The sequence below is a fragment of the Cyprinus carpio genome, chromosome A7 (assembly GCF_018340385.1).
Source record: "Cyprinus carpio isolate SPL01 chromosome A7, ASM1834038v1, whole genome shotgun sequence".
Classification (NCBI taxonomy): domain Eukaryota; kingdom Metazoa; phylum Chordata; class Actinopteri; order Cypriniformes; family Cyprinidae; genus Cyprinus; species Cyprinus carpio.
Window position 1 is genome coordinate 36533354 of NC_056578.1, and position 17524 is coordinate 36550877.

General features: G+C 36.1%; 2 protein-coding genes across 13 annotated transcripts in view; one reads left to right on the forward strand and one right to left on the reverse strand.

Annotated features, from left to right (window-relative positions):
* csnk1g1 (casein kinase 1, gamma 1) overlaps positions 1–4101 on the reverse strand; it is a 44685-nt gene extending 40584 nt beyond the window's left edge. For 4 of the 7 annotated variants that reach the window (XM_042761010.1, XM_042761009.1, XM_042761008.1 and 1 more), the window contains exons 1-2: positions 3876–4080; positions 305–606 (exon numbers count right to left, since the gene is read on the reverse strand). In XM_042761010.1, coding sequence (XP_042616944.1) covers positions 305–485 — 181 coding nt within the window. In that variant the 5' untranslated portion in view covers positions 486–606; positions 3876–4080. Of the gene's footprint in view, positions 1–304; positions 607–3456; positions 3789–3875 lie in introns of those variants that run through there. The other 3 variants (XM_042761005.1, XM_042761004.1, XM_042761006.1) reach the window with 3 other exon arrangements.
* Positions 4102–6156: 2055 nt separating this feature from the next.
* Positions 6157–17524, forward strand: part of LOC109109955 (protein kinase C and casein kinase II substrate protein 3-like) — a 34668-nt gene continuing 23300 nt past the window's right edge. The window contains exons 1-2 of one of the 6 annotated variants that reach the window (XM_042761017.1): positions 6157–6579; positions 11967–12032. The gene's annotated coding sequence lies outside the window, so the exon portion shown is untranslated. Of the gene's footprint in view, positions 6580–11966; positions 12033–16812; positions 17048–17524 lie in introns of those variants that run through there. The other 5 variants (XM_042761012.1, XM_042761018.1, XM_042761016.1 and 2 more) reach the window with 5 other exon arrangements.

Below are 17524 nucleotides of genomic sequence, written 5' to 3' on the forward strand. Positions count from 1 at the left end.
CTCTGTTCCTCAACCAATCAGTTTGTTCAACTAATAGATCAGGGAGGCATGTTCTAAGAAAACCTCTTTGAAAACATTTTTTTCAATACGATTTGTTGCCACTAGCAGTGCACAAATTACACACTTCGCCTTTAAGGAACTTTCACATGACTCAAGTCAACATTCCCCAATGGATTGACAAATGATGGTGACTCCAGAGCTCCTGAGATTCACTCCTGCTTGGCACCTTTGAGCCAAGAACTTCACCCCTAGTTGCTCCATGGAGACTTTTGTGAAAAATTAAGACACTAATGGCTTCTCTTACCGAGCTTCAGCTCTCCAAAGTTGCCACAGCCAATCTTCTTGCCAACTCTGAAGTTCGGTCCAACCATAAGGACCCCAGATCCCGTGGAGGAGCTGGAGGGCCGTGAGTGCCCGCTGCGTCCCTGGGCCACTTTACTGCTCCTCACCGGCCTCTCACCCTCCTTCTCTCTGGGGTGATCCATGACTGCGAGATCCAGACAAACCAGGCCGGAGCCCAAAGCAGACAGCTCAGGCCAAAAGAAAACTCATGGGACGACTGCTGTTGGCACCGCTGCCGCTGAGCCAGTCACTGCTGCCAGCACACTGAGGGAAGAAAACATTCCACCTGATTATGTTTTAACCACCATTACACCTCTGAAACAATAACAGGGTGTAATAAGTACATTATTTCTTCTTTATATCAAGTAAAACATCATGAAATCACCAACGTTTTCTTACTAAAACAAGTTCACAAAAGCAGAAATATTTCACTGTGAATGTCAATGCCAAAATTCAGTTCAAATGAACATTCAGCTCAATGGTTCCTGCAGCACTGTTCTTCACCTCTGGAAAATCTATAGTGCCACAGATAAAGAAATCACATTTTATCACTGGGTATTTTGTCAGAAACAGGCTTCACCCAAGGGTGGAATAATTGGTTAGCTACAGATAAAAATCTGCCAATTTCCTTTCTAATTACACAATTAGCCAAAATCACATTTGGCCGACTGTGAGAGTAAATGTATGATGCTAAATATAGGTGCCAATATTTAACCTTTTCTTAGTATAGCAAATCTGACCTACATTGTGACAATAACAAATTGCAATATTTGTAATTAACTTGGATTGTAATAATTTGTCTAATTATGACATCTGTCGAAATTTGAGGCATTACATTTCTGTATATATATATATTATCGCAGATGAATAGTCTACTATAATTGTGTATATATGTGTATTAAGAAAGTAAATAGGATGATCTTTGATATAGTTTTCAATGTTGCCTTTAAAATTAATATGGGGAACTGTTTTAAGAAAAATAATATGAAACAAGTAACAATCTCACAGTATTAGTTTGGCAACCGAAACAGCAAAAAAAGATTTTCCGTTATAGCCAAAATAGTTTTAGTCATGTTTAATTATTGCTTCTACAATGAAACATTTTGATTGCATTATCATCTATTTTGTGCACACAAATGGATAAGCCACGACAGGTAAACATGTCAGCAGCGTGGACACACTTCACTGCGAACAAAAAGATCCTAAAGTCAAATTAGTACCCATTTACAGAATTTTTAACTGCCCAAAACTTTACATTTTAAAACAATATAAAATAAATATTGTTGGTGCATCAATATTAGGTTTCTAATTTGCAATGCATGAGGGACTGTCCAGCTTTTTGTGTGCATGCAGGCAAAGCACATGATGCTGTTGTTTTTATAAATGTGCACATGCAGGTCTGTTCCCGGATGACATATATGGGTCACTTACAAACTTAAAAAGCAAAAAATCAGAAGAGACCAATAAGAGTGTGACACCAAATTATCACTCTCACAAGCAATCAGACACATTCAAGGTCAGCTGTGGCCACATAAAACCCCAACACAAAACATAACAACAAACCCGCAAGACCTACTGAGAACCCTTAAGGTTCCATTAGAAGAATGAATAAAGCCTAGAGAAGAAGACTGAAGTGCTTCTAATTGACCTATATCACACACTGATCTATTGTTCCTCACGTCAACCGCATCACAGCCATGCTAAACAATAGTGGCTGGAATTATACTAATTATAAGCCCACAAATGCATACGTTTTGACGTATTTCTAATGCCCATGGCATCATTACTTGTGATTATCGGTGATGCAGCACTAATGCAATATGCTATATCCATTAGACGTCTCATCTCAAATCATTAACCTTTTGAAAAGAGATTAGCTCAGGAGGAAGCCGGGCATCAAGGAGGGATTCCTATTGTGACACAAGCAGTGAGGAAATGCTTCCCTGAACCCCTGAGTAAAACTGCACACCCTGTGCTTTGGGGGGGGGGGTGATCGCTGAGGTGAAAACCTTCAATATCGACATTCAAAATCAATGGCTCAGTCAAAATTAGTGAATCTAAATACACACACACACACAAAAGATTAGCACACCACAACTATAATGTTGGGATAACACAACTGGAGCACACGCTTATAATAAACAGATAACATCCTTTGATGTGGATGCTAATATAGATATTGCTACAGTTATCAATTTTGATGTGAGCAGGCCCTTTTATAGTCGTGTTGATTCTGATTGACGGTCAATGTTTTATTGTTCAACGGCTAGAAAAAAAAAATCCTTCTGAAAGTGACAACAGCCATACTGTTCATCTGTGTCATTAACATTATAGTTGTGGTGTGGACTTCCTTATTCTCACAGAATTTGAGTGATTATTATATTAATAAGTATTATTAAAGTTATCATCATTGACGTAAACAAGACTTCTTTCAGCCATTCACTTCCTAACATAAACTAGCCATAAGGACTGATTTGCTAAATACTGAATTTAATCTGCATACAACTCATGACTGTAGACAAACTACAAACACAATCTGTTACAAACTAAATGTACATATTTAGGAAACAATAAATGTTATCTGATAATGCAGAAGGATTAGAATTGCATTAGCACATAGAACAAGGCCTACAAACAAATGTTGAGTGAATGAAGTGAATGGTTACACAGCCACTGATATTTAAATGACAGCTCACCAAAAATGAAAATTCTGACAAATTTACTCAATCTCAGTCTCATGTTGATCCAAACGTGTATGCCTGTTTCCTTCTTCAGTGAGAAACACAACTGTACATACAAAACGATTAAATAAAAAATTAACCTCAACTAAGGCTGTCAAGATTCTGGCTTTAGTGCTCGACTGAAAGAAAGAAAAAAGTAATACTGATACAGAATTTTCATTTTTTAGGTGAACTAGCCCTTTAAGTCTCAGACCTCTGAGGAGTGTGTGATGGATTCTCTAATGGTCCCACAGTGAAGACAATAATAAATACAGATATAAATAAATAAAAGTAGAAATTAACAACACCTGTATTCATATATTTAATACAAGAAAATAAACGTAAATAAAATTACACAGTAAATAAATAAATAAATAAATAAAAGCCTTCTCACGACGTTAAATGAGCTTTCTTCCTGCTGCGGGCCAGACACCTCAATGTTTCCAGCTCTTAACAGGAAGGAGGAACACGATATTTCACAGATCACCTGCCAGCTGTCTAGAGCACTAATATATTTATCTGCTTTCTCGATAATCAATCGAGCTGGTCAGATATCGACGCATATCAAATCTAAACAGCGAGCAGGGACATCAAGTTATCATTTCTGTCGCTAATATGAGCCACAGGGCGAGTCGAAATGCGCAGTTATTGTTCAGAGACTGAATACAGATCACAGCTTCAATCGATCAATCAAGATGACCGTTAATTACAGGCAGGATTACAAGTCAGCTAACCAATATGAACTAATGGAGCTAACAGCTTGACAAACACCTTTAGCTCGTTAGCTATAGCAGCTTTATTTCTTTCACTCACTTCCACGATGAACCTCGCCAGAGTCTTCACAGGGGAGATGAATACTGAGATACCAGCGTCTGCAGATTATATGACACCTTTCTAGATAAAATCAGTGTTGATATCCGCTAAATTACCCGCTTTTCCTCCTTTCTTCAGTGTTCCTGCGAGTAACGTGAACCTTTCGCTATCGCCAATGACTTCCGCTCTCGGACTCTGAGGAGATTTCAAAACAAAAGTCCCTGCGCTCACTGGGGTGATTCCCGCTATGCGGTACATTCATGAATTCTGTGATTCTTAAACAACAATATGCCAGCGTTGTCGTTTTTATAAAAAACATACCAGACCATATCTTGTCAGAAACATGCTCTGTTCAAGCTCAAGTACTTAAGATTCGTTAAATATAGCTTCATTATTTACACAGTGGCGAGGAAATGAACAGGATGCTTAACAGGATGGAAGAATTAAAGTTAGCCATTTCTCAGTGAGAAGTTGAGAGATTACATGAGGAAGTTAACATGAAATCAATTTTATGACAAACCCATATGACAGGCATTGTTGGGGATAACGCATTACAAGTAACGCAAATTACGTGATCAGATTACTTATTTTTACAATGAACTAGTGAAGTAACGCATTTAAATTTTAGAAGAAAATATCTTAGTTACTTTTTCAAATAAGTAACACCAGGTACTTTGTTTGTTTTTTCCCATTTATTCACTGACACTTCTCCTGTCCCCATGTTGGGAGAAATTGGGAATGAGGTGCAGGGGCAGAGGCACTTCCTTCAGGCCGAGGCTTATTCATTTCACTTTTTGGTGTGAAAAGGCCTTTACAGTTGCAAAAAAATATATAACTTCTGGGTTTTTTGTTATTAAAAATTAATATGCAGTATTAGTGCTTAGTATTTCGGGCACGGGGGAAAGTAATCATTTATTATTTTATTATTTAGTTTATTTATTTATTTATTTTAATGACGAGAGAAGGACAAACAAAGAAAAATCTGAGATATTTTGTAATAAACCGCCTAACATTTCTATGTTAGAAGTTATTACAGCTCAAGTCTGCCAAGTGTTCACTAAATTGTTCTAGTGTCATCAAATTAAAATTGATTATATGATTATATGATATAGAAATATGATTTCTGTCTTTACAAATTGTGAATATTTTGTTTTTTTGTTTTTTGTTTTTATCCAATATATTAAGACTTACATGGTGGGAACATCAAAATGGACTGCATGAAGTGAATGAACCACAAAGCAAAAAATTACATTCCTGAAGTCTTAATAAGACCTTTAAATTTAATGCACATGAGATTAATAATAATAATAATGATGATGATGATGATAAAGTAACAAATAGACATGCTCTGTTTACACTCAACACTGCAATTAATGTCATTGTATAATTCCTAAAATAAGAACAGCAATTTAAATAAACACATAACTTAATTAATTTAACTGACATCTAACTTAACTAACATTTAAGCATGCATATGAATTTAAAAACAAAATAGTTTTTGCAGTGCCACTGTGATAAACTACACTGGGATGATTAATTAAAAAACTTATACTTCTAATTAATCTCATATCCATTTTCTCTCGTTTCCAGCAGCGCTTCTATATTTGTGCTATACTGCTATAAATAACTGGAGACAATAAATGAAGAAACAAAACGTTACAGACTTTTATTGATGAAAGGCCACTCCACGAGCGCTAATGTGTGTACTGTAGCACCTCCTGGTGGATGTGTTTTACATGTTAGGAAGTGACGGGGCCATAAACAACATATAACAACACGTGAGTGTTCAATAGAGTGTCTTTAGACTTTATGTTTTGTCTCTTTACATGTTTGTTTGTTTGCATTAGTTTGAGCTTCTATCAAAAATGTAAAGCTGTAGAGAAGATAGTTCAGAGAAATGACATTGAAACGAGAGAATCTCATCTTCTCGGCCTACAGAGGGCGCTGTTGCTCTTAGTATTATTACTAAGTGCCTGTAACACCCAACTGATCCATTATAGACAATATCTCTATTATAAGTATGGAATTTAGTTTATAGTATATTAGCATACTATATCTATAAAGAGAGAGAGAGAGAGAGAGAGAGAGAGAGAGAGAGAGAGAGAGAGAGAGAGTCATTATATAGATCAGTGTAAAACCCTCATATAGGCCTTATATTTATCTTTAGTATTTTAATTTCCACATTGTAATGAGAGCAGTATTCACTCAGGTCAGAAAATTCTAGTACATAAAACCCTAGAAGTACCAGTACTACAATACTCCTCCGTTAGCTGTTTGAACCTGAAAGGGTTAACTCGTGTAATTGGATCAATGGGCATAATGCGGAGCCCCAGCATCTCATTTCACCCGTGAACACTCCTCATACAGGCCTGCTGCTGTTTCTGGAATAATCGCCACGAGTTACTGTTGACGCTACTGAGCCTGTTTCTAAAAACAACCTGTTGAAAGTGTTTCTCCGTGCTCCCGGTAAATGTTTACGGGAGATATTATTTCGCCGCTCGGTTGCCATGGCAGTAAGGGAAGGTGTCTGAACGGTGTCAACTTTTCCTCACATGGCGCTTTTCTCGCTCTGAACGCGCTCTGCATGCGAATGTTTTGGAGATAAACCACTTTACATCGCGCTGAGAAACTCTGGGAGAGTTTGACGACGACGTGGGACATCGAGTGCATAACTGTTTTCGCCTGAAGAAGAGCAAAACAACGAGTAAGTAGATTTCAGTATTAGAATACGTTACTTGTGATTATCGTAAGTGGACACATTTTTGCCTCGAGTACGTTAGCCTATGTGTGTGAAGAGGTTCATTTGTCCAGAGTATTGTAGAATATAGAGCCAGAACACGATTAAAGGAATAAACAAGTTTTGTAACGTATTTACAGTAGTTATAAGCCTGTTGTGTGCCATCCAGTGTTCATCTAACATCCGTTTCCTTTGACACTACGGTCATACAAATCCCTTGAAATCTGACGAAGCGTCACCCATTGCTGTTTCAGAAAGGGGTTAATGTCTGTAGACTGCAGATATTACCTGTATGCCTTTGGCCTGTTGATTTTTGGCAAATAAACTCACTTAAAGGGATACTCCATCCCAAAATGAAAATTTTGTCATTAATCACTTACCCCCATCGGTAAAAGCCTGTAAAAGCTCTGTTAGTCTTCGGAACACAATTTAAGATATTTTGGATGAAAATTAGGAGGCCTGTGACTGTCCCATAGACTGCCAAGTAAATCAGTGTCAAGGTCCATAAAAGGTATGAAAGTCGTCGTCAGAATACTCCATCTGCCATCAGACGTGCAATCTGGGTTATATTAAGCTACGGGAACACTATTTGTAAGCGAAGAAAACAAAAATAACGACTTTATTCAATAATTCCTTTGCCAGCAGTCTCCTCTGTGTCTCTACATATCACCGTATGCTGTGTATGCTCTTCTGTGTCATCAGAGCCACAAGGATGCAATGCTTCTACGTGTATTAAGCTTTGATTTGAAATAAAACAGCGCATCCTTGTTGCGTGGATAACACAGAAGAGCATACACAGCATACGGACACTGTTATTTACTTGGCAGTCTATGGGACAGTCTCACGCCTTCAGGTTTTCATCCAAAATATCTTAAATTGTGTTCGAAGATGAACTGAGCTTTTAGTGAATAATGACAAAATTTTCATTTTGGGATGGAGTATCCCTTTAAGTTTGTCCACAACCGTGGACATACACAGGATAGTTATTTATTTATTTATTTGGTTAAAGTAATTTTCCCCACTGTGTTATTTCCACCAAATTTTAATATTGTGTCAAGTAATATAATGTGATCTTTTTTTTTTTAATCTAGCATTTTATATGCAGTTAAATAATAATTTCACTTTTTTTAAAACATATCATGTCACATAACTCGAGCATGCTCTTCAGTCAATGCATCTTGATATAAAATTACACTATTAGTACATTAGTGCCAAAGTACCATTATTAGTATCATTACTTAGTATTAATATTTGCACTAGTAGAAGTACATTACCGGGGCAAAAGTGTCGATTGTTTTGGAAATTATGCTATTATGGGGCAAAATTCAGTTGATACAAATCATTTTCATAAATATTAAAATTATTTGTTTCACTAATTGTTTAGATCATTACAGTTTTAAATGTAGTATATGTTGAGATATGGGTCTGGAGCAAGGTTAAATTATACATTGAAAAGTTGCTAAATTAACGAAGACGTGCTAAAAAGTTCCTGTGTGACCTTCATATAATAAAAATATCAAAAAGTTGAAATGTTAGTTTTAGCAAAAATCAACCCACTGGACTTCAAAAGTTGAAGAAACACCCAAATGCGATTTATATTCTGAATATATAACCTTTTATTTATATAAAACTTCGTACCACTGTTTGTGCTGGCAGTGTCAAACAGGATCAAGGTTCAGGAGAAGTCATTTGTTTTGTCTTCTTGCTCTAGATTGCAGATGAATGGGAATGGCCTATATAAGAATATCATGTAACCCTGTTTTTCTATTTGCAGAAAAAACCCAGTGTTTTTGCAATTTAACATTTAGGTAGATCTCCTTTTGCAGCAAAATGTATCATATTGTATCTCAGATGAAGGCTGGTGGAGGGCCTAATGATTAGACTACTAGAGCAAATATTGTGGGTTCAGTGAAGCATGATCATTGTATAACTTTAATTTAAGTTTATTTTGATTTGAATTGTATATGTAATGTTGAAGTGAAGTTTAAGTTAGATATTAGATTGGGATTTGTTTTGTTTTGGGACCAAGGGCTTCATGGTCTTTAGTAATTAGGGTTCCGCACTTTTAAGTGAAGAGAGTTAAATTGCAGATCCGCTAGAGCTCTGGTGATCCGATTCAGCTTGCTTTGTTGTGTTCCCTTGAAGTCTTAGGCCTAGGTATTTTTTTGTATTGTATTGCTATATTCAGTCATGGAGACCTTTCATTAATGCTCACTGATCTTAGACTAAACTCACTGGGGCAAACGTAGGAAACTATCTCTGTTGTTGCGCGTGGTGCTGGAGGACGCTGGGTGGAGAACAGAACTGCCTTTGTTTTCTTTGAGTGCACTGAGCCTTTGAGAGCAGGGCTATATTGAGCTGTCCTGGTGCCCAATTCAGGATTCTTTGACAGATCAGTCTTCCTGTGAAGATGTGTGGGGAAGAATGAAAATGCAAAAAAGTTTTAAGTGAAAAATGAACAAACGTGGCTGATCTTTCAAACTGGTGGTGTCATTTTGGTTTAAATAGACTTTCTGATAATTTGCATTATGCTTTTAAAGGAATGTTTTGCAATTACAATTTCACGAAAAAAATAATAATAATAACATGGAGAGGACTCTATTGTGTGTCAAGGTCAGTAAAATAACTTGTCCTTTGGGTTGTAAAATGTGGTGCTACTCCTCAATAATTTGATATTTATGAAATAATAATTCATGCAAAACTACACTTGTTACTTGTCACTTGTCAGTAGTTTCTAATTGACAAATTTGGCAATTTTGGTAGTTACAATCTGGTAGGTCATATTTCCCAACACTGTATTGCCAATACATAGGCATTTTATCATAAATGTTAACTTTAAATGATTTTTTAATAAATATGGTGTGAATTGTGCCAAATATTGTGAATATGGACATTATATGGCCTGTCAGCTCTTCTGCTGTTGAGATTTCATCTGTATTAGACAGTAATTTTCCACACATCTGTTGATCTTTTTCATAAGCAGTAAGTCTTCTCACAGACTTTCTGAAATGAGCTTAAGGCACAACATTGACCTCCGTGGGGCTGCTATTGTCAGTCATCCATTTATGAAATTAGGCCATGGTTCCCTGTAAAATAATCCACTGCTTCTGTCAGTTCAGTCCTGCTGCCCTGGATATGTGCCATGAGCTGTAACAGAGGGCCTTTTCGAGTTTGCTAGTGCTTCAAAATCCATTATGTTTTGTAGTCAAATCACTTCATGCTACATGCTACAAACAAGTTGTCTGGGGCGAGTGGAGCCTTGTTTAGTTGTGTAGGAGTGTTTAGAGGCAGGGGAGGGCCTGATGTTGTGAACGGTCTTGTGCTCGGGGTCTAATTAGAGCAGCGTGCCTGAACCTGACAGCACGCAGGAATGTGCTGTATGTCATAGGTGATGTCACATTCCATACTGGCATTCATTTTGGAAAGGGAACGTGTAGCTACAGATGTTCGCAGTGATAATTAGTTGAAGTGTGTTATTTTCAGCATGTAGTGCATAGTGTAGTTAAATATACTACTCTTCAGCATCACATAAACTTTTAGAAATAATTCTAATATGCTGACTGATGCTCAAGAAACATTTCTTATTATTATCATCAATTTTTTTTAAACAGTTGTGTTGCTTAATAATTTAATAGATAAAAATTTTGTCATTAATCACTTACCCCCATGTTGTTCCAAACCCGTAAAAGCTTTGTTCGTCTTCGGAACACAATTTAAGATATTTTGGATGAAAACCGGGAGGCTTGAGACTGTCCCATAGACTGCCAAGTAAATAACAGTGTCAAGGTCCAGGAAAGTATAAAAGACATTGTCAGAATACTCCATCTGCCATTAGTGGTTCAACCATAACGTTATGAAGTGACGAGAATACTTTTTGTACACGAAGAAAACAAAAATAATGACTTTATTCAACAATTCCTCTCCTCTATGTCTCTCCAAAGCAGCGTAGCGCCATTTTGGCAATTCTGAGCAGTATGCAGATGGCGTGATGATTTTCATTCAAACCAACGCGTAAATATGTGTAAAAAAACGTATCCTTGTGGTGCGGCTGACACAGAAGAGCGTATGCCGCATACGTACTTCTCATGTACGTGCCCCTCCTCCTCAGATTTGACGCACACACAGGTTGCCAGATTGACGTCACCAACAGGAACGAGCGCACTTGATGATGAATGAAATTAAATATGCTGTGCTTTCCGGCAACTGGCAACCTGGGGTGCCGAAATACAGTTGGGTAAACTGGGTTTCACAAACCAAAACAGAGACAGACAATCCGGCCCGGAACGCACATTTTCAAAGGAGAATAACTGACTGTAGCATTGTCTTTCAGATAAACAATATGTTAACTTAGCATGTTTCTTAAATAGCTGCAAACATATTATGGTATTTTTATTCTTTAGTAGAGTCAAAAACTTACATACAGCACCTTTAAGCAGCAAAAACTGTTTTCAACAATGACAATAAGAACCATTATTAGTAATTTAGTACCAATAATACAGCACCAGATCAGCATGTTAGAATGATTGTGAAACTAAAGACTGGAGTAATGGTTGCTGAAAATTCAGCTTTACTGTCACAAGAAATTAATCAACCCATCGTTTCAGTGTAAATGTTGACAATCTAAATTTCAGTGTTTCTAAATGTACTAAATTCTAGATTTTAATTTTTTTATAAATTTATTTCTCAGTGTCTAAATAGAATGTTTTATGGATTGCATTTGTGACGTTGATGTTCATCATCAAAAATATTTAATTAGCTTTCAGTATTATTGGTAAAGAAGTTGTATTAATCCTTCAGTACAAAAAATGTGTTATTTAAGCTATATAGTTTGACTTCCAAAATTGACCTGCATAGTGGTGGAATTGCTTTTCTAGATGTATGAACATCTGGTTATGTATGGGTGGATTTTCCTCTGCATGAACAGTCTCTTTTTGGTAATGACGTGTTGTTCTAAACTTGTTTATTGTAAGTGCATTACTATTTTTTTTTTAGATGAAATATTTTCTGTTGTAATCATACCACACATGTTGACCATAGAGCTTAACTTCTATTGAACCCGGGACATTCCTTGAGCGAGGTGTTGACTTACGCTAGGTCAGGTTTGGGGCCAGTATCGCATAGTCAAGATGTTTTCCAGTGTCCTCATGATTGCCTCTTCAGGTCTTCTATGTGTGGCATTTGACTGTCCATCTCAGAATGTGCCACCTTTGAGTGCCTGGGTTTATATTAACCTTCTGCTTTCTTTACCGTATTGCCATCGCAAGAGGACCAGGAGACTATTTCTGCTGCTTACAGTACATCTTCTCTGGCTTACTAAAACCTGACAAAAACCTAACATCATCTTCCTCTCACAGGGCCACCGAAGAGGCCGTTTTCTTGGGCAAAGCACCTCTAATTTCTAACATTCTCCTTTGCTTGTGGTAAGTTCCTAATTTTAAGCTTCTTTCTCTCTGGTTTTGCAAATGTTAAATACTCTGTATTTCCATACATATATGCAATACATTTACATTTAATCATTTAGCAGACGCTTTTATCCAAAGCGACTTACAAATGAGAACAATAGAAGCAATCAGACCAACGAGAGAACAACAACAGTGTACAAGTGCCATGACAAGTCTCAGTTAGTCTAGCACAGAACTCGTAGCAAGGTTTTTTTTTTTTTTCCCAAGCATAGGATAGACAAGAAAAGTGTGAATTTTGTTGCATCGCTTTTAGTGGTCAACCAGTATGGGTTTCTCAATAGATAATGTTGATGCCTAGATGTCTGGCTAATTTAATGTCAAATAAGGAAAACTTTGCTGAAAAGAAATTAAAATATTTATGCAAAAAAAAAAATTATATACTGACAACTAGGAATGCACAATAAATATCACACAATATTTAATGCACATCTTGTCAGTAAAGCCGGTTCTGTAATCAGCGGTAAATCGCTACACATGCATGCTATCACGTGGAGCAGCATTTACTACACACAGCCGTTGTTCACTGACAAGCTGTGCAAAATATGATCATGGTTTTTTTTGTGGCTTGTCAGTGAACAACGGCTCTGTGTAGTAAATGCTGCTCCACGTGAAAGCACCTACGTGTAGAGATTTACCACTGATTACAGAACCGGCTTTACTGACAAGATGCGCATTAAATATTGTGTGATATTTATCGTGCATCCCTACTGACAACAATCTTTATATACTTGCACAATAGTGAAATCTCACTTTATTGACCAGAGTGGGCAACGTTACTGTATATTCCAGTGCACTAATCTCAAAATGGCCAAATATTGTGCAATTAATCGGTGTGGCCGATAAATAGGTCACTAATCTTTTTTACAATTTGCGATCATTTGGATTCCATGATTTCCCTCATGAGAATAATCTGGCCTTGCTATTTGTATTGTCTATCTGGCATTTAGTTTCCCCTAACAATGTTGTTTGCCAGTTGCACGGAAGTCAGATCCTGTTGGAAAGAATGCCCTTGTTGGAAAAAGTATGCCTGGATTAATGGGCATTTTTGAAGTTGAAATATTGTAGACGCTCTGCAGTCTCGTATACATTAATCAGATTAATGACTGCGAGTTTCCAGCAAGGCTTATGAGAGCTTCAACCCCTCCTTCCCATGGCCTCATTCTGCTCAGACGGAAGCCATTGTTTTCATGGGTCTGTGTGGAGGCAGGTTATCCAGTATTTGTCATTTGTTGACATGGCCCATGAGTCAAAAGTTTTCTCCTTGCATTTATGCTGTTTTCAAGGTGTGTATCAGACAGACCTGTGTGTATGTGTGTGTGTGTGAGTCATACAAACAAAAGCCACATGCCGCAAGTTGTATTTTTAAAGCCACATCTAACAACTAGTTTAAATGCCCCTCTAATCCATTCCAAATGTGCTGCCACGCACTACCTAATTTTTGTTAAAAGACGTTGGCACATGCAGCCAAATTTGTTTCCAGTGTTGCCTTATAGGTGTAGTTTACTCCAAAAAGAACGGTTTTTTTTTTTTTTTTTTTTTTTTTTCTCATGTAAAACGGAGATATTTTGCAGAGTGTTTTTCCTGTTGCTCTTTTTCCACACAATGAAATTGAATGGAGAAGGATACTGTCAAGCAAAAATAAATAAATAAATAAATGTAAAAGTAATTTTTGCAATATTTCATATCTCTTGAACCTTTGGTGCAACTCACTCACAGAAATTAGGACTTAGTTAACCCTTGGTCATTTTAAACCCTACGTAATCCTGGGTTATCTTGTTTCACATTTCACACTCTTTCTGTGGCTCTATTACAGTCTGTATGCTTCATATAGAGAGCTGTAATACAGATAGCACTTTCTCGTTTTTCTAAACACCAAACTTCACACTCATTTATGTCACATTGTTCATTCTTGAAGCAAACTCTGTTTGGTGATTAAATAAACAGTTTTAGACCGCTGCTTGAATTGAACGTGACGCGTCTGGTGTGTGACTTCTCCTAGACACAGCGCTGCGCTTTTGCCCAGTGTGTGACTTACATATACAAACATATATAATATAATATAATATAATATAATATAATATAATATAATATAATATAATATAATATTATTATTATTATTATTATTATTATTATTATTATTATTATTATTATAATATTTTGATTAGATAATCATGCAGTGTTCTAAAATGGAAGCAAATAAAGTGTCAGAGTACACATACAATGTCAATAATCTATGTATGTAATTTTAATACTTTGGCCTTGGGTACTGTAGATATTTAAAGATGGCCATCTTTAAGCATGACTGTTGAAATTAGATGGTAATACTTAACAATAAGAGTCCATTTGTAATATTAATGAAAGCTGTAGAAGTATTGTTCCTAGTGTGTTCATTTCAACATTTACTATCACTAATAGGCTACATTTTTACACTTTAAAGTTTCTTTTTTTTAACATTAGTAAACTATGAAATAACTTTAATGATCAATATAATAATTAACTTAAATATGTTTATTCATTTACAAAGTATGGTTCAGTACTGCTACTGCTTTTTAAAAAATAGTAAAGCACAGTTTTAGTTTTCGTTTAGTATCCATTTTAAAAACTATCGGTTGATTAATCGGTATCGGCCAGTGTGGTCCAACCTAGCTATCGGTATCGGTAAAATCCACCATCGATCGACCTCTAATTCATACACTTATTATTTTCACACTGTACATTCCTAAACTCCGGGTTAATGTTCTTATTTGCAGTGTCGTGTAATTGATTTGATGAACACAGCATGCAACCTCTTTACTAGAGATGCAGTTGTATTTCAGCCAATCTCTGTTGTGGACTTGGACACAAACTGAATTGCAATCATTTTCTAAAATGTTGTTTGATTGTGAAAAATTGCCAAATGGAATTAGTCATTAAAAATGTAGATCAGTGCATGGTCGGGGTAGGGCGATCTTCCCAAAATATCATATAATGAATTTATAAAACACAAGCATGATCTATGATCTGAATCGTAATCTTCCCATTTTTGAGATATACTATTGAGAATATCCAGAATGGAACAACCCTATGCCTTCTATGAATCTATTTGCATGATTAAAAGACAAAAAAAAAAAAAAAAAAAAACAATCAGTTGTCAAAAGTGTCTTTAACCCTTAGGGGTCGACAAACGCAGATATGCGTTTTGTGGCATAATCTCCTGATAAGGCCGAAAATAACTTAAATTACACTTTCAGTTTTGATCGTACAGATAAGAGCAATACATCAATCGAATCTGTAAAGGGTCTACTTTTATTTGTATACACATAATAAAAACAAAACTTTGTGCATTTATAAAATAAAGAAAACAAACAGGGTGCGCTGTCTGCAGCCTTGGTCTGCAGTGATCTTCATTTAGAAACGCGTCATTTAAATTAACTGTAACTCAGCAAATACTCAACAATGAGGCATGAGAGATATATCTATAGAAAGCTTGACATGTCTACTTTTAAACTAAGCAAGTCTTATCAAAAACAAATATTCTGTAATAAAGTAATCCATATGAAACCAATCATGGATGTCTTCAAGATCGATCACAATATAAAATCAGATCGTTAGGGCTGGGACAATGAAAAGATGCAATGGATTCATGGATCGTGGATTTCAGAATGCATTGTGATTCTCTCTGGAATCGATTCTGAGCTTAATCGATTTCAGATGCAGCGATTTATTGTCCCAGCCCTACATATCACCCATCTACACTATGGTAACCATTTACTAACGGCTTTACTGTTAGCATCTTCATATTATACATTGCTGACTATATAGTATCCTGAATGGACTTTTCAGACTATAAAGGTAAGAATGAAACGGTCCTCTTCACTGCAGTTGTTTTCTTTCAGTTCACTGAAAAGGTTGCCCTCCTACAGCTCTCAAATGGTGTTGAGCTCCAAAAACAGCAAAACATTATTATAAAAGTAACAAATTTGAGTTGTCACAGTAGATCTTTACTCTCACATACTTTTACCTCTATTTAAACTCAGTGTATTATGAGACTCCTGAGAACCAATGGAATTTGGCGTCATAGTGAACCTGATCAACATGACGTTTACATGCCATGCAAGAGTTTCAGTAAATGACTAACATTTTGTTCTACTCTGCAATCAAAGCATGATCTTCTGCAGCCAATTTTTCATGGCTGCAGAAGACTTAATGCACAAATCATATTAATTATTTTTGTTACTTTTATGGTGCTTTTTTGTCCTTTTTTATAGCTTAAGAGCCTTTGTGTTGCTTGTGTTATATGGAAAAGAGCAGCATGAAGATTCTTTAAAATATTTTTCTTTGTGTCAAATGGGTTTGCAACAGCATGAGAATACTTATTAAATTTTTTTTTAATGGGATTCTCCACCCTGAAATGAAAATTTTGTCATAATTTGTTGTTCCAAACTTTTTCCTTATTTACTAAACTTTAAAACTCACTAAACCTTATTTTTCTGTAAAACCAACAGCATTATTTCTCTTAATCATCTTATAGTCCTGTCTTTATGCCTATTCAATTTTGGTTCTTAGTTGTTTGACTAAAGAAATGGTCTGTTTTGTAGTTCTCTAACCTGACAGACTTTAGCACCGATCTGGTGAAAACATCATAATAGAGTCAACGACCTATGAAATGTAAACTTCCCCAAAAGCAGGTCCTCTGAAACTCTGTTAGTTTCTGAGCAACTTGTGCAACAAATTGTGAAAGGCATTTATACAAATGAGAGTTTAGTGCATCTGTCTCCTCTTGGGGAAGGGGGTTGCCCGGTTTAAGCGGTTGCACTAGATTACAAATTACATGCATGATCAGCCATCTGCTGCTGTCTATTTTTCATCTGGGCTGATTGGTATAGTTTTTTATACCATAAGAATTTAAATAGTTGCAGACATGCAATGGATTGTACATTTTAAACCAAAGCCTTTTCAAGGATCTGGACGTGTTCTAGGATAAGGAAAATTAAGTAAGTCCAAACAACTTGATAAGAAGGTAGATTTTATTGTTGTTAGTCATGGGTAATGTTAATTTAATTGGGTTTTATCCTAGTTCTCAAGGTTTCTTTGTCAACAACAGGAATCTGTTAATACGTTTGTGCCATGTTGCTCTGCACAGTGTTTCAAAGGTCAGCAGGCAAGCATCTCTATTACTTTTGCTACTACGTTGGTATGAACTTATATATAACTTTCAATATTAAATTTCTTTGCATAATGCATTCTGCACAACTTATGAACTTGAAAGACAACTTATGGTATGGTTTATTAAAACAGGTGAAAAAAATCCCACCAAAATATCTTTGACTTTGACTGCGACCAGCAAACATTTACATCTATGCTTTTAGAAAATATTATTCAGGGTACGTATTGCATATATAATAGGATAGCCTCTTTAAGGAAGGAGTAATCGACAAAGGGCTGTTGAATTATTAGAAAATAATGCACAC